A 20,635-nucleotide genomic window follows, 5' to 3' on the forward strand; every position below is an offset into this window, starting at 1 on the left:
CACTTATTGAACACGTTCCTCTTATTTTAGTTTTTCAAAAATATAAACAATTTTCCAGGTGAATTATTAATTTTTTATCATATCTTTTGATTTGTAGGTACTACCTATGCAGTAATAAATATTATTAAGCCATATTATGATACAATATCAAACAAAATACTGTGTAGGGTTTTAATATTATGAAATATCTATATGTAAATAAATCATATCAAAAATTGTGGAGAAATAAATGATAATTATCGTCAGGACTAAGGAGTATGTAAGAGCTAAAGAACAGTTGGCATGATGTACTTATCTGCCTATCTACCAACTGATTTCCTGTCCTTTTTCTGTTGCTTGATACAACCTGTAAGAACGTGGTTGACATTTGAACTTTATAGTATGGCACAAAGCTAATCAAAAATGTAAAAAAAACTGCCCAACACATTCTCTACGGATTACGTACCTATATAATTCTTAACTATGTGATAGAAAAAAATACCCATCAATATGTTTATCATTATTTAATTGATTAATAAATTCATCTTCTGGATTGGCAGAGACCAAATAGTTGTACAAGACGGATGACAAATATATTTGCCAGTATAAAACACTAATTGATCTATTACAATCCCCGTTTTTTTAACCCTAGGGAAAGTGAAAAATACCATGTTGTCCATGGCGACAATGTCCAACCAAGTATGTCTCTCAAGTATGTACTCTAAATTTTGTATCTCACATTTCGCTTAACCTTGTAGAATTTATTTATAGAAGCTTCAATTTGTATACAACATATATATAAACATGTCGTTAGACCGAAATAAATATTAAGAGGTCCCTGCTATCTTGAAGAAAATTAAAGGCCTCAAGGACACAAAATAGATAATATTCAAATTGCAACATTTTATCTTGATAAAGTTTATATTATGGAAAATGTTTTCTTAAATTTAAATAACATCTTTATATTAATGTTAATATTTTATACATATTTCTTTATGAAAACAAATCAAATATTGACATTCCGTCCGTTATTTGCTCAGAAAGATGCTTATTGGTTAGATCCTAGGGTCACCAAACTTTTTTTTACTGCGGGCCTGATAATTGAAAGAATGAGGAGCGCGGGCTGCATAATCCTTCTATATGGTTACTTGTAAGAGTGACATATTCATTCATTTCAGCAAACTTTCTCGTGAAGAAGTTTCTTTGAATTTCTAAACGATATTTATTGACTCATATTTCTAAGTGCGTAACTTTCCAAAAAACTTTAAATATGTTGATTACTGTTTTGTTTGATAGTGACGCTGAAGATTGTACTCTTTCAAAAGCGCAACACTTTTGCTATACATTAAGTAACTAGATGCCTTGTCCTTTGTTTCGAAAAAAAACAAAAAAAAAACTTTAGTCTTCACACTTAATTGAAAACGCAACACTCGTTATCCACTTGTCTTCTTTCAGTCGCCAATATGAAGGGCGAAGAAAACTGGATCTAAAAATGAAAGAAGGTGAAAAGATGCTTCATTGTAGGATACCCAAACGAAGATGGAAAAATGAATGTTTCTCCTGTTGGTACTAAATGTACAACACTTAATATATATTTCTTTAAATGCATAGAATAAGACAAAGGTACTCCATAATTATTTACAAGATAATACACATAAAATATACTACAACAATAGTAAATTCAAGGTAATTAGCAATTAGTATCTTTTAGTATTCTAAACATAATATTCAAATGTATATTTTATCACAAAGTTTCGTATTCGATACGATTTATCAAGCAAATTCAAGTACTTCCGGTGGGCCGGATGAACTGACGTCGAGGGCCTGATATAGCCGGCAGGTCGTAGTTTGGTGACCCCTGGGTGAGAACATCAGTTAATTTAGAGAGGGGGGGGGGAAGCAGTGTAATACTGATGTATAACCTGCATGAATACTGGAGCATACATAATTATATTTCCTCTTCAGGCTATCAGTAGTCATATATGTATGTATCCATCAGGGTTGATATTCTGGAATATCGTTCTCCCATGATTTATCAGGGGTTTCAACCTACAGGAAATTCCTGGAAATCCCACATTTAGATAGTTTATAGTATAAGCATGTGGGGGGTATGGGGGGTGAGTCCATTTGATTGTTATAATTATATGCACATACTGAGTTGACTCATAGGCCGCGGGTCGGGTTGTGTATTTCACTATTACACAATACCCAGGTCCACCAAAAATTAACTGGTTCGTCATCTAATATTGAAGTTTTTTTTATTGTGTGTTTTTTTGTGGGAAAGATAGGGTTACTGGATTAAAAAAAGTGGAACACACTCTTCTATAAAAAATAACTTGCATACTATTTGTGATAATGATGAAATGACGGTTGATAATGATCTTAAAGTGAGATCAAGATACTTAGAGACAAGGAATATCAGAGTCACTGTTCTCATAAAAAAAAAAAAAATGAAAAATGCGCCCCATTTTATGATCTATGCATCTATAATTTTAAGTATATCTTAAGGCTGAAAATATTGATGTTATCTTGATTCATGGTTAGTACAAGAAAATATCGTTTTGTCATAATAAGATAAGATCTCCTGCGACCTTTTTTTAAAATTTAGGGGTAACAGTGGAGTCCGTGTTGGACTTAATAAATGGACTATATAAATTATCTATATTAATAAAGCAAAGTTTTTGTGTGAGTCTAATGGTTTATTTGTTTGAAAATGCCTTGTTTTTAATAACAAGAGTGTGAAGTTAATATTCAGCGCCTTATATTCAAAAAGAAAAGAAAAGAGAAGTGTATTTATAAAATATATGTACAAAAGAGCGTGTGTAACCAATAAGAGACCATATATTTAAAGTTGCAAATCCTCAGCATTTTTATGGCCTCTGAGTTTTGTTATTGTGGGCAACCTGAATATTTTTTTATCCAAAAGCTGTTAGTATTATTTTTCATTCTTGAGGAGAGACCATCTAAGTATTGAGTAACTACGTATGAGTGTGCAAATGAAAAACGGAGAGTTAATCTGAGGATTTGTTGGGGAGTTATCTTCTCTATTAATGAAGCAAATTTATATTATTAAAGCAATGGTTGTCTGTTTATTGACGCTTAATAACTCTGAGCAATGCTGGGTACTATTTAACATGTACTAAATAATGTTTTTCTAAGTAAAAGATGCTCTTAACAACATATCTATATTAAAAAATGAATCAATTGAATGCAGCATATAGGTGCAAGTATATAGCTATTTCTAACATGCATTTTTATGAAAGGCAATAGACAATGATGATGCTATCGAAGTTGTCAGATGCAGTCTTTCATAAAAATAAACTGTATTTATACGTATATAAATAAACTTAATATCTAGAGAGAAAATCTGTAGGTGCAATGTGTAGCCATCCAATGTGTTTCCCTTTCAATCTTCTTAAAGACTCAAATCAATCAAACCCCAATGTATGAGTATTACTATATTAGGTGCGAGATTGATAATATATCATTAGTCATTATGTATTTAGTATTATTTAGCATTATAACTGAATAGGTTCACTTGTACTCTCAGTAAAGGCCAATATATAGATATGTGAGAAATGTAGAAATCATTTTGAGTTTAAGGAAGGAGATCAAAATAACCGTTGGGACTACTACATTAATAAGGAATTCAATTTGTTGCAATCCTAATTGTAACAATTAGGAGATAAAAATAACCGTTGGGACTACTACATTCATAAGGAATTCAAAGTCAGTCTTCTCTGAATCATTAAAGTGACAACCTCTTACAATAAGGATTGCAACAAGTTGGGATAAAATTACAGAAAGAATGGCAACAGATGCTACTAGTACATTGATCAGTTGTATCAGTTTTCTTTATTATTTAAAATCAATAACAAGTAACTGATCATAACACAAAGAATACTCTATACATGAAAGGTGCACTCCTTTCCCCCTTTTTTTAGACCAACATTCGGTGATTTTTTCGTCTATTTATATCGGTAGAGTGGTTGTTGAATCAAAGAAGAAATTGAATTAATACCATGATGTAATTAATGGAGTATTCCTTAAATAGCAATAAATATATTCTCCTATAATGCGCTAGAATCAGCAAATTTGTCGATAAAATTAGAGATTGTTATATTCAAATTGTTCTTTAGCAATCTCTAGCCTGATTAGTATATGTATATATATATATATGAGGTAAGTTTTTTGTTAATAATTTCTTTCGGGCTAACAAACAACTAATTTTGGGATCGGTTCCTTTCTTTATTTATATTTTGACTCTCATATCTTTATTATATTGCTCAACCATCATATATATATTTTGATATACAAATGAAAAGAAAAAAATCCCCAAAATCCACATGATAAGATAACAATTCTGATAATTTTGTACAGGAAAAAAGCTTAAGACGGGTTAACACATCTATAAAATTGAGGAATTACGACGTTTCATTATATCAGCTATAAGTAGCTGTTGCAAGGGGGGAGGCGAAAAGAAAATAAACATGTGCAAGAATAAATTCAATGTTGATCCCCAATTCTACTCTGAGTCGAACAAGGATGTGGTAGTAAAGAAAATTCACTCTTCAAGAATTTAATGATAATGTTATCAGCTCTTACTCTTCAGTTTGCCATCTCAAAAAAAAAAAAAAAAAATGAGGAAGCCAAAAAATAGACCTATTTTGGTCACTGCATATAGCAATTACAGCAAATAAGGTATGGCTTCTGATGCCTACACGTTTGATTAGTGATGAATATCGGGAATATTTTGTAGCTCACCCGTTTTTTGTAAATGGTAATCTGAAGAAATGAATTTACTTTGTTAATCTGTTGTCATAATTACTTAACTCCTTTTCTACTTAATATTCAAAACCTAATTGAAGCTTTGCATGTGATCTTAAAATAAGGAAAGTAACCTTGAAAATTTGTGGCTGAGTTATATTTGTTAATTCTTGTTTGACTCCGAGTAGAATTCAGGATCAATATCGAAGTAATTCTTGCAGATGCCCTTATTTATTTCCTCCTCCCCTCCTCTATAGTCACAGCTGATTGTAGCTGATGTAATGAAAGCTAAGCTGCTCTCTTCAAATCATTCTTTAAACTCTCAGGGTTACCATGTTGATTTTTTTAACATGCTCAAAATATATGCAATTTTCATCACTACTAATGATCAATATCAATTCGATGGGAGCTCAGAACAAATAACATCTGAAAGTATTCTAAACAATTAATGAATTCATTTTTTGATTCTAATTTCTTTTTGGTTAAATGCAAGCTGATTTTGGAATCTTTTTTGTATATTTTTTAACCTTGATAGATACCATAAAGATCACAATTGTTTTTAATGTAGCTAGAGTGGGGGGAAATGACTTACTCATGACAAATATATCAAAGTTGACTCTGTTTACGTGTGTAATCAATTGTTTTGAGATCAATTTTCTAATCTATTTCATTGTTGTTAAGCGGTGTTTATGTTTGAAATATGACTATTGTCAATGTATAGTTTAAAGTAATTTACTTCTAGAGAATAAAAACCTCTAGAAATGATAGAGGAGCCATTAACATAGTAAGCACTGAATAAAGAAAAAAAAGAGGACATTAAAGAACGAAGGCAATTTGATATAAATAAAATCCGTATAATTTTATTAAGACACATGGGAAAAAGCTATAATACACCAATGTATGATAGATAAAAAAAGAGAAAAAAAAGAAGATTTCTTTAACCTTTTATCATCTTGAAAAATAAAAAAGTTCAGAAAAAGAAACGGAGAAAAAATCCAGAACTAATTTTATTGCCTAGACATTAAATTATTAGAATCATAAAAAAATAAAATAATAACAAATGAAACTCGTGTAAAAAAAGTTTTATTCAAAATATTCTAACATAATTTATATTACCTTTACATAAAAATATATTATGTATTAAATAAATAACATTACGTATTATAGTTATTTAGTTTGAAACTTATACCTTAATTTACACCACTAAACAGATATGAAAAACTAGACACTCAAGTTGAAAAAAAAGTATGTATGATGTATATATAATTGTCCCCACGAATGGAAAAGTAAATCCCATGCTCTCAGCAAAAAAAGAATTAAAAGATGAAGAATAAATAATGACTTGAACATCTGTTGTCTCTTAATTTTATTAAAAGATGAAACATTCTTTTAGAAAATTTGTTAGAGCTAAGTTTTCAACTAAAAAAAATTATATAGATTTTCAGAAAGGGATTAGATTGGTTATTTAAAAAAAAAAGAAATGTCTTCTATCTGTTGACATCAAAATATAGGTATTTTGGTACTTTTCAATACTTTTTCGACTAAAATTAATGAAACAAAGTTTTTGTTGAGGACAATTGACATGCACTTATAGCGACATTCCGAAATTTTTTGTTTAGTGTGGGGTTAGCTCAAAAGTATTTCACCCAAGGAAATTTATATTCTTGCTGGAGGGGTCTTAAATTTGAGGGGTTACGTCATCTGATGTCAATTTTTTGATGACATAGTTGAGCTACAAGTACCAATTCCAATATCCTTTTTGTACAGTACTGATTTAAATGCCCCAGTACCCCGGTATCACTATGACATCGGTTTATCAAATAACACAGCTCACTAACATAAAAATGTACACTGTATTTTGTTGGCCGCTTCTTTTCATCTTATTAATTATCTGAGCTATGATTGGCTGTATTCGAATTTATTCTAGATGTTCAATGTTTTATAAATGATATAACCTTTTTAGTTTGCTTTTATTTTAATAATTATTTTCCGTGGAGGTATTTTTAGCCTCTGTATTGCTTTTATATTTTTGTTAAACGGATTTTATAGCATTAAGTTACTATATTTCTTTTTCCTTTTGACATTCTACTCAAAGTATATATCCGTTTATGTGACTTTATTCATATGTACCTATTTTGCTATGCAACTCTTGTTATTTATTTATATTTTCATCGTTTGTGATGCTTTGATTCTAAAATTTGAAATGTAGATATGCTAATTCGCCAAAGAGAAAAAAAACAAACAACAATTTATGTTCATGTCTGAGCATTTTCCATCAATTTTTATATTACAATAATTTCATACTTTGGCAGAATTGGAAAAAAGAAAGGGTTAATTCAAAATATATATATCCACAGTATTACCTCAATCACATCCATACTTATTCTGTATTTGGTTGTCGGTTGTGAATCTTTCTACAATACTCTTGTAGTTATAATTTAATAGCGGTATTGAACAGATTAATTAAGTGTCTACGAACATACAAATTTCGTTTTAATAATATAGAAAATAACTCCACAACCAATACTTGTGTAACTTCCCCCCATTTCATGAGCAAACTCACACGTAGCTACTCACTCAATATTTAGATGTTTCCTCCTCTGGAATAAAATAATAATACTAACAGCTTGAAAAAAAAAAAAGGATTTGTTGAGGCAGGGAGTCCTTTAGTTCATTCCTGAACCTCATCTATAGCTGCATTCATTTTGTTTAAATGTTATATAAAGTACTTCCTTTTTTCTTTTCTTTTTTTAATGAGATAAACTAAACGCCCATTCATTCAATTTATTCATTGCTCCTGTATATTAATCTTCCTTTATCCTTCTATTGGTACATGATATACATCAAGGAGAGCTCTATGCAGTGGACCCTGTATACCCGCTAGATAGTAAAGTAAACGACTCTGAGAACTATATTGACTAAATTGCTATGTCATTTGGTTCAAAGATTCATACGTATAAATTTTGTTGTATTAATATTGATTTGAAAGTTGATTGCTTGAATTTGAAGCAGTCAACAATTATCATCAATTATACTATAATTGTTCCTTAGAAGGGATGATTGGGCCAACTACGTATTTTCTGTTTCTTTTAAAAAGGGAACATTTGGGAGATACATTTGATCAACATCTATTGTAGAAATAAATTGTTAGTATAGATTTTTTAATTTGGGGTGTGAATTTAAGTATGTATATTTTTAAAAAGGAATTTAATTGAGCTGATACTCAAAATGAAGGAATTTATGTACACGATACAGCGCCCTCGGTTATGGATACAAATAACTAATTATACTGACCTGTGGCCGTTCTCTTCATCTTCAGCCGATAATTTGTCGTTTTCGAGTTGGAGGAGGCATCGACCTACAAAAAATAAATCGAATAATCAATATGACAAAAGGAAAATTTATATTTATTGAGTTATGTTTTACGTTTCTTTAACAATATTATCAATAATAACAATAATCTTATTATGAATTATTTAATCTACTTTGCCTCTTTCTTGTTCTCGTTCGATATATTTTTAGCTGCTATGATTAACAGTCTTCCTCTTCGTCACTTTTATGTACTTACATACATGGCTATCTATTTATAAAGAAGTACGCGTGAATAAATAAGAAGATGTTTTTACTTTGACGAAAAAGTTTTTTAATTAAGCCTCTTTCCAATTTATAGAGTCAAAATGTTATTTATACACTACACATTAGTGTTTTAAAAGCTGGAAAGGAAAATGCAAGGGTTTTGGCGAGACAGATATTTTTTAATTTACTGACGTGCATGTATTAGTTCTAATCTTTTCAGCCTACAACACAAATCATATTACTTGATACATGAGTTTTCAAATCTTCGGTTTGGGTAACTTGATATTTTTTTTGGGGATGAAAAAAAATCATGGATACAATTAGAAACAAAATGTTCTCAATGAGCCATTAAAATATAAAAATAGATGATAATTCCTGACTTATGACCAATGTTAGGCAAAATGTATAGAAACATATACTTTTTGAGATTAGAAAAGGAAAAACAGTTGGTGCTAGTGTTGTGGATGTCTTTATTTATTTGGTGTAGTACAGTACAGTCTTAAGACCTTTATACCAGTCCTTCAGTGTTGTTCCTTAGAATTTTGCATAAAAAATGATGGAGTTACATAGCTTAATGGACAACGGGCTCGGTAGAAATTATTCTCTTGTACTCAATTGTGAATGTTTGATACTCGCTGTTCCTATAAATTGATATATACTATATGCTTATGGACTTCAAAGGCAATTCCTAGATGAGATGGAGTAAATGTAATACTCAAATAATGTTTATTTATACTTAATTAGTGCAAATTCATTACCAATTTAAGGAACATTAAAAAGCTTAAAAAAATGATTGTTTATTAAGATAAGATAACAAAGATACTAGATATTTTTTTCTGAATTATTGATCATATTTTTCCACATGTGTCTCCTTGAAACTCTACACACTAGCACCGGCGATGCTCTAATCTCCATAACCCGTCTAAACAGTAGTCGGCATTTTCTCTGGAAAAGAATTATTCACAAAGTTGATCAAAAATTTGTGTAGTCCACTCTTTGGAATTTTTTGTTGTTTCCATCCTCTAATGGTGAATGCAAGTTTCATCTAAAGTACTTAATCAGTGCCAAAACTAGGATTTACTGCGCTTAAACTGGACCAATTGAGCGATACTCGATTTGGTCCATTTTCACATAAACATTTACATCAACTCACTCAAACGACTGTTTCATATTAGCTGTTAGTCCAAAATGGCTGAAGCTTTTGGAAGTAACTATCAACATAGATTAGATAGATGTGACTTATCTTTTATTTATGAGTGCTTTCATCTTTAGGTCGAGGCCGAAAACTTTTCAGACCCCCTCATATATGTTCAAATATAATTCTATAATATTTTTCTTGCAATAAAGCTATTTTAAACGTTGAAAATTCTCCTCACTATAGCAGTAATTAATTTTATCCCCTCTCCCTCGAAATCGTATAACAGGAAGCTGATGTTAACAATGATATTAATTAGTATCAATAGTAGAGTTGGGAAAATCGCGAAATCCTCGTGAGTGTAAATTAATCAAAAAGAAAAGTATATCTTGGCAACTTTAATAGACGACAGTTCAACTGAAAAAGAACAGTTTATAAATTATAGTGTTCCTTAAATGCAAATACGTTTAAATTTACAAATATGGAGAAATAATGAATAAGAGCACTTATATCTTGCAAATTACGAACATTTAGCTTTTTTAAATTTACGCTCACGATGATTTGGACAATTTTCACATCCCTATTCATTAGTGTCGCTTCCGCCTTTTCCTCGCACTCTACGAAAAACCCATCTCTACTTATGCCCTACCAATTGAAAATGTTAAATATATTGTAAAAAAACCAAATATTGTAATTTTCACATTTTATAGAACTATAAGCAAATTTCCACCAAGAGTGGTGTCTTTATTTTTTCAAATGACACTTTTCCAAAGAACTATAAGTGATCTTTTTTTTAGAAGAGACATTTGCATTATATTGACATATTATTTCCTATTTAGAAAAATATATTTTCTTGGCCTGATCTTTTTGTTTAGAAAAATGCATTCATTATTTTATATGTTTTTGTAAATTGGATTATTATAAATACGAAATTCCATTTTTGCAGATTGAATAGGATCATTATTTGAATGTTTTTTTGTTTGATTAATATATCTACTATGAGTGTTGCATCAATAAAGAAGGTTTAGAAGGACTTGTTTTTAGATAATTACTTTTCAAATTTTAGAGATAGTATAAGAAACAAATAACTTTCTTATATATCTAAAGGAAAAGTCTTCACTCAGTTGTTTGAAAAAAATATCTAAATATCTAACCCACAACTCAAAAATGGATGAACGTAGCTCAATGGACAACGCGCTAGTTAGAAATTATTCTCTTGAGATATATGTATGTATATTTGATACTCGTTCGTTCCAAGAGAAGTCCATATATGTAATTAATGTATATAGATTTGAAAACAATCTCTAGGTCAGTCGGAGTAATTGTTTCGTATTTCAATTATAGATGGGATTTGTTTAAAAGTGAGTTGATATTTATTTAATAGGAGCAGGTAGTTTTATTAATTAGTTGGTTTCTAGAGAAGGAAATATACTTTATGTAAATGGACTTTGAAGATAATTCTAGGTCTGATGGAGTCATTATAATACTATAATGTTTATTCTTACTTAATTAGTGCGACTATTTCTAACCAATTAAAGGAACACTAAAAATCAGATATCCTGGTTTATTGTGGCACAGTCTGGAGATCGATATTTGTGAAGCATCATGGCTCATTTTTTAATTTTGCATATCGCTTCTATAGTGCATTTCAGGAAAAAATAAGATAAAACGAACTTAAACAGTAAAATTTTATTTTATGATTTGTAAATGAATATATTAAGGGAATTTAACTAATGTAATTTTAATTTGATCTCCTGATCTGAAGGCTAACTGCGCACTCGGGAGTATTTTTTCTAAAAGTATTTTTGTAATGTAACCAGAATAACAGTTATAACCTCCTACTACCAAAATAATCTTTTTTTAGTTTCATAATGATAGTATTAATTTAAAGTTTTGTTTTATAAGGCTTTAAAACTTACTCAATTGTCCATACACTGAATAAACCAAACTTTAGTATATTAATACCCGATAATTTTTTCCTTTTCTTGTTCCTCCTTCAATATTTTTTTATTAAAAGGTTTTATAGAAATAGTTATACTACATTATATTTAAAAAAACAAATCGTATTTTATAACTATGGATAATTAGTTCATAAAATAATTAGTTATTGGCTATAATGAAAAAGTAATCAAAATGTTGTTTTTTTCCAAAGTAAGTTCCAATTACAAGGGGTTAGACAAACTGCACCACCATATAATTCTTGCATGATACTAACTTTACCTCTCCAGCATCATATTTTCTGAACTTATTGGCTTTCAAAGAATTTTCAAATTATAAAAATGAATTAAAAAAAATGGTGTTTGAATATTAGAAATTGAACCAATTAACAAGTTTTTTATTAAATCGAACAAATCAGACCCCAAGAGCAAAAATGGCAATGGATCAAAACGGTTTACGTTCTTCACTACTCCAATGCATGATAGCGACTAACTCTATTACAAAGAAAATCTTATAATTTAACCTCTAGAATGAAACCACGCACATTATGCTATTCCTTCTACAGCCTGATTCCCACGCATTATACAAAAGACTCATCAAGTTGACGTCACGTCTTCTTCATATTATGAATGTCTCAAAATAGGGATCATTGTTTCCAAAGTACTGGAGGTACTCTACGCGGCAAAGTATACGAATGGGATTATTCCACTCGGAATTTAAAACTGTGGATCCACCTTGATTAATATTGTGCACTGCTTCTCAGGTGAAGGCAGACCTCTAGACATATAATAATTTTTAATCAGACTGTTGACAAATAACATCCAACGCAGGAGTATTGACCTTCTTCTCTATCCCCGAGAATTTTGAATAGATAATTTATTTGTTTTTAATACTCTTTGAAAGGGGATGGAGAAAAATTAAAAGGAAGTTGTGGAACTAGATTATTATAAAAAAATACAAAATATACATATAATTTCTTGGAAATTTGGATATTTTGAAAACTTTTTGATAAATTAGATTAATAAACAGCTTCTTGATAATGATTTAAAAAAATAATATTGTCTATTTTTTATAGACAATAACCAATCTACAATTCTGATATTTCTCTTTTTCTTTCCTTCTTTAAATTAAACTTTATTTGATCATTTGTAGCAAATCAAATAATTTATAATCCTTGTCTAACTAATAGGCTTTATTTATAAGGTAGATGAATATTATTATTCTTTACCTATAGTTTGTCCTACGAATCACTTTGTGTAGAATTCAATAATAAAATAGACTTACCTGGATTATTCTAGAGCCAAAAATTTCTCGCTTAAAAGTATAAACAAAGAATAATTCACAAATTAGGAGCTTTTTAATCCACTAGAAAATAATCTTTAAAAAAAAAAATATATATTTATAGTCATTATTAACATTTAATTTTTCTCTACTAAATTCTAGAGGATTAACTTTTTTTTCTTAAGACCCTTATACTCTCCGCCATTCGAATAAATTTATGTCTGTATCTACGCACTTTACATTATAAAAAGTAATTTAACATTTTCCCCTTTCCTTTGCTTTTTCAAAGATCTTTCTCACTTCCTTTGTGAGTAATAAATTTTAATTATTATTATTATTTAAATGACTTTTTCCCTGATTAAAGACTCAAATAATTATATTCTTTTTTTAGCCTATGTATATAGTCTCCTTAAATATAAGGGTCTCACAAAAATGAGTCCACAATTTGAAGCACTAGGAAGCTATGCCACTTAAGTACAGAAAAAATTGTAGCATCCATTTGATAAAAAAAAAAAAAAAACTGAAACTCAAGTAATTGTCCAATAATTCAAATTATCTTTTGTTAGTCAATCTTGAGCTTAAATTTATTAAAAACCTTTGTAAAATTTCAGTAATTACAATTTTTGTAAAATTATTTTTTATGTGTTATATTTTCAGGAACAAATTTTTTTTTCGATTCGATTTTTCTCCATCTCTTAAAAAAAAGTTGTTTAACACTGTCTTGAACTTCCTTAAATACAATATCTTTCTAGCTCAATGTTAAGAATGAAAGACTGTTCTGAGTGGAACTGGTAGGACACTCATATTCGTGATGACTTTAAATCTTCATACTAATAAAAAAATCCGTCTGGAGCATCTATTTTAGTTTTCGAATAGCTACAGTTAATTCTTATAATCTACGTGTGATCACACTAAAAAGTAAATATTTTAAAGTAGAGTAATGATAGCTTGTCTACTTTCAATGGACACATGTATCCTTACACCATTAATTTGCATAACTTTATTCATACATATTCAAATATTTGATATCCAAACAAATCCATTTATATAATATATACAAGTTGGGCAAAATATATATGGCGCCAATTTGGTGCACTCTCTTGGCCAAACACAATGACTCAGTCAGCTGATTATTTTTTATTAGATAGGTAGTTTAACCTGCACCAGTTTTGGCTCAGGGAGCACAACATAACAATTGCAAGAACTATTGGACTCAGCGGGACGTTTGTTTGCAAGGTAAGGAGGGAAAAGTCTCAAATGGCTAAAAAAAAAATTGACGACGACTTCATCTCGCCGGACTTTTGGTGTCCAAACTCGATGGATCTGAATCCGCTGGATTTTTTTTTGTGGGGTGCAATCAAACATCAACCCCTACAACACCAAAGATGAACTTATCCGTCGTACCAAGAAAGAATTACAGGATTTCCCAAGGGACCAAATGGTGAAGGCCTGCTCACACTTTCGTCTTCGTATACAGACCATAATTGAGGCTGGAGGTGGTTTTATCGAATAAAATAAATCAGAATCCATCAAGTTTTCATAATTTGGTTTTATCTTATAACTGGTTGGAGAGAAAATTGCGTATATATATAAAAAAAACATTTTCGCGGCTCAGATCTCGGCTTTCACACCCTGTATATATTTTTCGTTCTCTAAACCAAAACATTCAACTTTTAAAAAGTCTAATTATTTTAGGGTACTACAGTCATTCAAATACTTTCTCCTTAGATAACGATGTCAAAGGACATCATTACCAAAAAAAAATGAAATAACTTTCACTTACAGAACCCCATTCAAAAAGATAAAAATATCATTTTTTTCTTCTTATTATGACAATAGCGTTTCTCCCCCTTCAACATAATATGAAGTTAGATAAAAGTTTTTAAAGTTTTTATTTTTGAAGAGGTTAATAAGTACAAACTTAGTGGAAGAAGAAAAAAGTCATCAAATTGCCTTTATAAGAACATGTTTTTTGTTTTAAAGAAAATAAACAAAAAAAAAACACTCTTAAAATATTTAAAAAAGATGAAAAGCGGGTTGAATGAGTAGGTGAAAGTTTCTTAACAATAAATATTTATAAAATATGGCAAATATAAAGAGTGCTTTCAAGGACGTAACAGAATAAGGTAAACTTGACACCATATTGAAGATTGTTAACGTATGACTTAAAAAAAAACAATAAACTGGAGAAGAATCCTTCAATGATCAGCAATATAGTTGTTTATTATTTGGAAGAGCTATATCGTCGCAGGGAATGTAAAAATTCCGTATCTTGCACTAAATGTACACTTAACAATAAAATTTTTGCCGATTGCATCAAAGTTCAAATCCCAACTGATATTCCCAAATCAGTGTTTGCAACAGATATACATATTTCTGAGGCAGAAATAGTGTCTAGGAAAATCTCCAGGATCGTCTGGGATTACCTTTGAATTATACAAAATCTTTGCCCAAGAACTAGCGCCTATTTTAAAAGAGTTATTCCAATTTATTATTATAGAAGGTGTATATCAACGATGGACTACACATAACTATTCCAAAAAGGAATACGGATACAAGATTTGTTAGTAACTTTAGACCAATCACCCTTCAAGATATGTTTTACAATGGTAACACACATCAAAGTTAAGGTTTTGAGAATCATATAGGATAGGTGACGTTCCCCTTTGTCCACACACTGTATAAACATAACTTCGGTATATCCCGTGATTTTTTATTCCTTTGTTTCTCATTAAATAAATTTTCGTTAAGATGTTTGAGAGGGATATTTGTACCATACAAAAGATGCAAAACTTAGTAATTGTCAATGATTTATGGGTTAAAAATGAGTTTTTTTTTTTTTTTTTTTGCACCTTTGTATAAAATAAATAAATGCCGACGTCTTAAGTCTCTTTATTGTACACTAAAATGAAAGCACAAAAATTGAAGAAAAAAAAAATCTATGAAAGTAACTTTAGAATGCACATTTTATTTCCATTCTTTCCTTAGATATTTAGATAGCTATAAAAAAAACTACGGAAAAAGAGAATAAAAATCTCTCTCAAACACGAAGGCTTTTCAATATCAGCTCATAATTTATAGCCTAATAGGATGTAAAAAGTATTTCTTTTGGATCTTTCATACAATGGTTATTTATATGGTTCTACCATGTATGTATGCATCACATGAGAAAGGATTGAATGTGCTTAATGCATGTACGTAAGTATATTCTACTTTTAAGTTATATAATGGAACACATGTATATGGAGAGGCGTTTCTTTTAACAACTAGAATTTCGTGGAATGCCTTTTCTAGGAGTTCTATTCATTCACTTATACCAGGTGCAGCAAAAAAACACTTTACATTCTCAATCTAAAACTTTATCAAGATATATTCGAGCAACCAGCTGTAATAGTGTATCTCAATAAAATAAAAATAAGTACTATGGTGTCTTGGCTACCTTAATCATCGCAGTAGCTCCCCTTGGCAGCAATGATAGCTTTCAGGTGGCCACAGAAGGTCTTGCACACATTACTGATATAGTCAGAGGATAATTAATTCCAGTGGTGTTAACGGTGTCCTTGAGGTTGTTGATATTTGGGTGACGGGCAGAGCTGGCCTTGGACTCAACAAACACACAATAAGTTAAGTCCAATTGCTTGGCATCTGGTGAGTAGGGGCCCACATTTTCTTTTGCCTGAAAGACATGTTGTTCTCCAACGACTTCTGGGCCTTTTTGGACGTGTGTGTAGGTGCACCATCCTGTTTGAACCCCACGTCCTTGTCCAGGTAGTTGGTTTGGACCCATGGTAACAACTTGTCCTCTGTTGGTTTCTTGCTAGCTTATAAAAGTGTGCAGACAAAAATTCGTTGGCCCCGTTCCAATGGCATTTTCTTGGGATTTAAGACACTTGAGAAGATTTAGTTTTTTGTTGTTTTTTTAATTTTTGTTTATTTTTAGTATTTGACGGGAACAAATTTATTGGATTAACAAAAACCTTGATGTATCTAGCAATAACGAAGTGTAAAGATTTTTTCGCCGCACCTAGTTATTTTAATTTTAGAAGAACACAAAAGAATAATTTTGTACAGAACTCAGGGTTTTTACTTTCTTAAAGCTTATGACCACAATCAAATTAATTGGTGTTAAGAATTTAATAGTCTAATGAAATTCAAAATAATATACTCTACTAAAGATTTTTTTTGAAATGTTTTCAACTAGTAAATTCGTTGCCACATACAATTGTGGGAAATGATTACGTACATTTTGTTTATAGCTTTGATGTGAACGGTTAGAGTCAAATAACAATTTTTTGAAATTTTGAAAATATTAGGTGAAGTAAAAATAAATTTAATATTTATCCAATAGATGGTTTTAGTGATGAGTATGTGACACTTTACATGTGCAATCAGTTGACACTAAATGACATTAGAATGATAAGATTTCTCACTAAAAAACTTATGTAAGACAGTTTTGTGATTGTTTGTCAAATATTTGTTTGAGTGCATTTCAAAGATGAACACATAAAATGAAAAAAGTTCTATAACTTTTCTTATACGACAAGTTTGGTATTTTGTGCCTGTCCTGTAGTTTGAAAAGTTGTGCTTTATGCATACGTCTGTTATAAACAGTTATGATGGCTCCCGATGTAAATTTGTTAAAATAAAGCAGAAGGCAATGATTATACGATAAAACAACTGGATCAAAGTTAGTTTGCATGAATCGGGACCATTTGTCTATTTTTACAGGATTTGTACTGAATTGAATTGTTCAACAGAACAATTTATATATTCTAGTCTGTCAGACAAGTGTTACTGTAAAGCCCTTTAAAGGGGATAACGCAAGCCAGGCGGCTGAAAATGTAAATAGTGTTTATGGTACTGATACTGTAACAGCCAATTGGAAGGCACATTGTCGAAAAATTGGATAAAATAATGGAAATCGTCGAGTCCAACCGTACTATAATTACTGTTTTGATGGCCATGGAGTTACACTTTAATAAAAAAAATCCATTAAATGGATTTCCATTTACTAAACCTAATATGTATATAAAACATGATTGACTTATTGAAAACCCCCAAATTTATCGATAAGTTTAAGTCTCTTATTAAATCCTCAAAGAAGTTAAATATATATGTATACAAAGTTACATAACATTAAAAATTCTTGTACACAAGATTAACAAAAATCCACTTTTTTTATTATTTTTTTTATGAGAAACTTCTTTTTTATTCAAGAGTATTTTTTTATAACCCTACTCCCTTCCCTTATTTAATCTTTGACGACCATAAAAAAGATCCCGAAAGCCCCCTTTCCCTCAATTCATAGGCATAACGTGGGACCCCTTCCAAATACATATATTACATTACTTACATACATCGAAGAAAAAAAAAATCTCTTGTAATAATGACCAATAATAACTCAAAAATGTCAAGTGTCTAACCAACCCCTTTTTATTATGTGCTTCTACATCCCTGACCCACTTATTTATTGCTTTCATTATGACCTATCTTAAAAGAAAAAAAAAATATCTTTCCTAGTTATGAGATTTTTATTTAGAAAATAAAATAAATATGCCTCATTTTTAAAATTTTGTTGTTGTTAATACTTAGCTTTATGCATATTCCTAGTGGTAGTACATGCCATAGCCCGGAGTAATTAGGGGTCACCTAAAAGACACATTTTGTTTAATGATATAAACGATAAATCTTCAATAAATCCTGAATGGTACTCTCTATTTTTCGTTAGCACACTCACATGTCACTACTCAATACTTAAATGCCCTCTCCTTAAGAATAAAGTACGATAATAAGAGTTGGAATTTTTTTTTCATGTAATGATGAGTACTTCAGTCTGTTGGGCGCTCACTAACAAAAATAAACAAACCAGTGTTCCTGGTATGCTAAGTACAAAACACCTTTCATTTTTACATTCAAACGTTTATATTTTATTCAAATCTTGTTCATATAGTGTGTAAATGCTACACGCTATCGCCTCCAATTTTTTTTGATAATTACGACTACATTTTCTTTTATTAATGTTCCTTTGATTGGTTAGATGGATTTGCTCAGATTAAGTATAAGTAAACATTATAGTATTACAATTAGTACAACTAACCTAGGATTCTTGTGTGAAGTCCATTTACATTACGGATATTTCTTACTCTAGGAATCATCTGGGTGGGAACCTACGTACATTGAGTTCAAGAGAATAATTTCTCCAGAGTGCGTTGCCCATGAGCTACCGCGATTCCATTCTTATTTCTTAAATTAAAAAAATATTTATATGATATACATCAGGGGTCACGGTGCACCCTGTAACTGTTTTACAAATAGACAGACAAATTTGCTTTATTCTTATATAGATTTTTAATCAGGTTGTTAAATACTGTAGTACAGAAGGGGAAACTAATCTGTATATGACTAAAAATGTGTATGTCTAAATATTTATATATATTACGATCGCTTTCGGTAATTCTCTATCTGTTAATGCCCTTTTATGAAAGTGCATTAAAAACAAAGAAATGCCTGTTGTTGTTGTAGTAAGACATTATTTCTTTACTTTATTCTCATATATATAAAATTAATTAATCCTTTTTTGTCAATATGTAGGAATTTCATTATTTATCAATTAAAACATCTTGACTGAATGTATATATTTATAAATATTATTTTTTGAAGAGGGAGTTATATTTTTAATATAATGAAAATCCAAGACATAACCTTGGATTTAAAAAAGAATAAAAAAAATTTATATTCTTCAAATATAAATAAAATTGATTATTAGAAAGCTGTCAAGGTACTCAAATACAAATCTCAAAGGGGTACAAATTTTTATTTACACGGTGATTCATTGAAGGTACATCCATACCCTATCAATCATCATATCAGGTTAAGAAGTAAACTTGTACTTCTTTGAAGATTCCGATGTGAGCCAAGGTTGCCAAGTGAATTTTTCCAAAAGTTGAACTACAAATTTTGACATGGAGCATGAATAAAAATCCAATTGTGTACTATTTAGTGTAAACTGGTCTGGTTTGATGGTGTTATTACTCGTAAGCTTAATTTGATCTTAATGGGTGTCAGAGGAATGTAGCATAATTCAAGCTTTTGTTTTAGAAAAAAAAAAGTTTTATCACTTTTTGGACATGTTCATGGAAGTTTTATTTTATAAAAAAATAATATTTATTCCACATCCGGACTTATTTATTGTTAAGTTCAGAAGCTTTAGACTTTAAGTTTGATTCTACAGTCGTGAAAGCAACAACTAAGTATAAAAGAACACCCCTCAAAATGTGACATTAGGAGACTGAGAGTCCAATACTATGTAGGGCCTAAAATGAAGCAAAAAATGACTTAAATGAATAACCAAAGGGCTTTCTTGAAGTAAAGAGTAACAACAACAGAAAAAGGAATATTTTGTATTAGTAATTATACAGGGTCTGAGCAGCTGGCACGTATTTTGAGATCTTCTCGCACGCCTAAAAATGTGTATATTTTCTCTTCTCTACTAATTATTTTTACTAGTCTCACTAGACAAACTCCCTTTCGTAAGTTAAAAAAAAGTTCACTGGAAATTTAAACAAGAAAAAGGTTATTTTAAAATGTAAAATATTCATACTATAATCCTGAGTTTTAATCTGATATGTATCTAGATATTTTAATTACCCATCACCAGAGGGAGCCCTGATGCAACCTTCTGAATATTTTAACAATTCTTTTAAAATACCTTCATTTCTTTATTTCACAAGATGATTCCCAATATTTTTAATTATTATGAATAAATCTTTTGGAGTGTAGATCCTTCCCTTGGGAATGAGTATTTTTCAGTTATTTACGAGGACGTTTTACATTTAAAAAAAAAATATGAATCCTTTATAAATCAACTTCAATTAATATATTAACTTTCCTTTTCTTAGGGAATGAATAAAATAACTATCCCGCGAAAAAAAAAAAAAAATGTCTTAAAGAAATATGTGA

At 30.0% G+C, this 20,635-nt stretch overlaps 1 protein-coding gene across 5 annotated transcripts in view; it reads right to left on the bottom strand.

The window, feature by feature from the left end:
• Positions 1-20,635, bottom strand: part of LOC121114006 (uncharacterized) — a 393,698-nt gene that overhangs the window by 74,895 nt on the left and 298,168 nt on the right. For all 5 annotated transcript variants that reach the window (XM_071887096.1, XM_071887094.1, XM_071887095.1 and 2 more), the window contains one exon: positions 8,041-8,104. In XM_071887096.1, the coding sequence (XP_071743197.1) occupies positions 8,041-8,059 (19 nt within the window). In that variant the 5' untranslated portion in view covers positions 8,060-8,104. The remainder of the gene's footprint in view (positions 1-8,040; positions 8,105-20,635) is intronic.

The sequence above is a fragment of the Lepeophtheirus salmonis genome, chromosome 3 (genome assembly GCF_016086655.4).
Source record: "Lepeophtheirus salmonis chromosome 3, UVic_Lsal_1.4, whole genome shotgun sequence".
NCBI classification, from domain to species: Eukaryota; Metazoa; Arthropoda; class Copepoda; order Siphonostomatoida; family Caligidae; genus Lepeophtheirus; species Lepeophtheirus salmonis.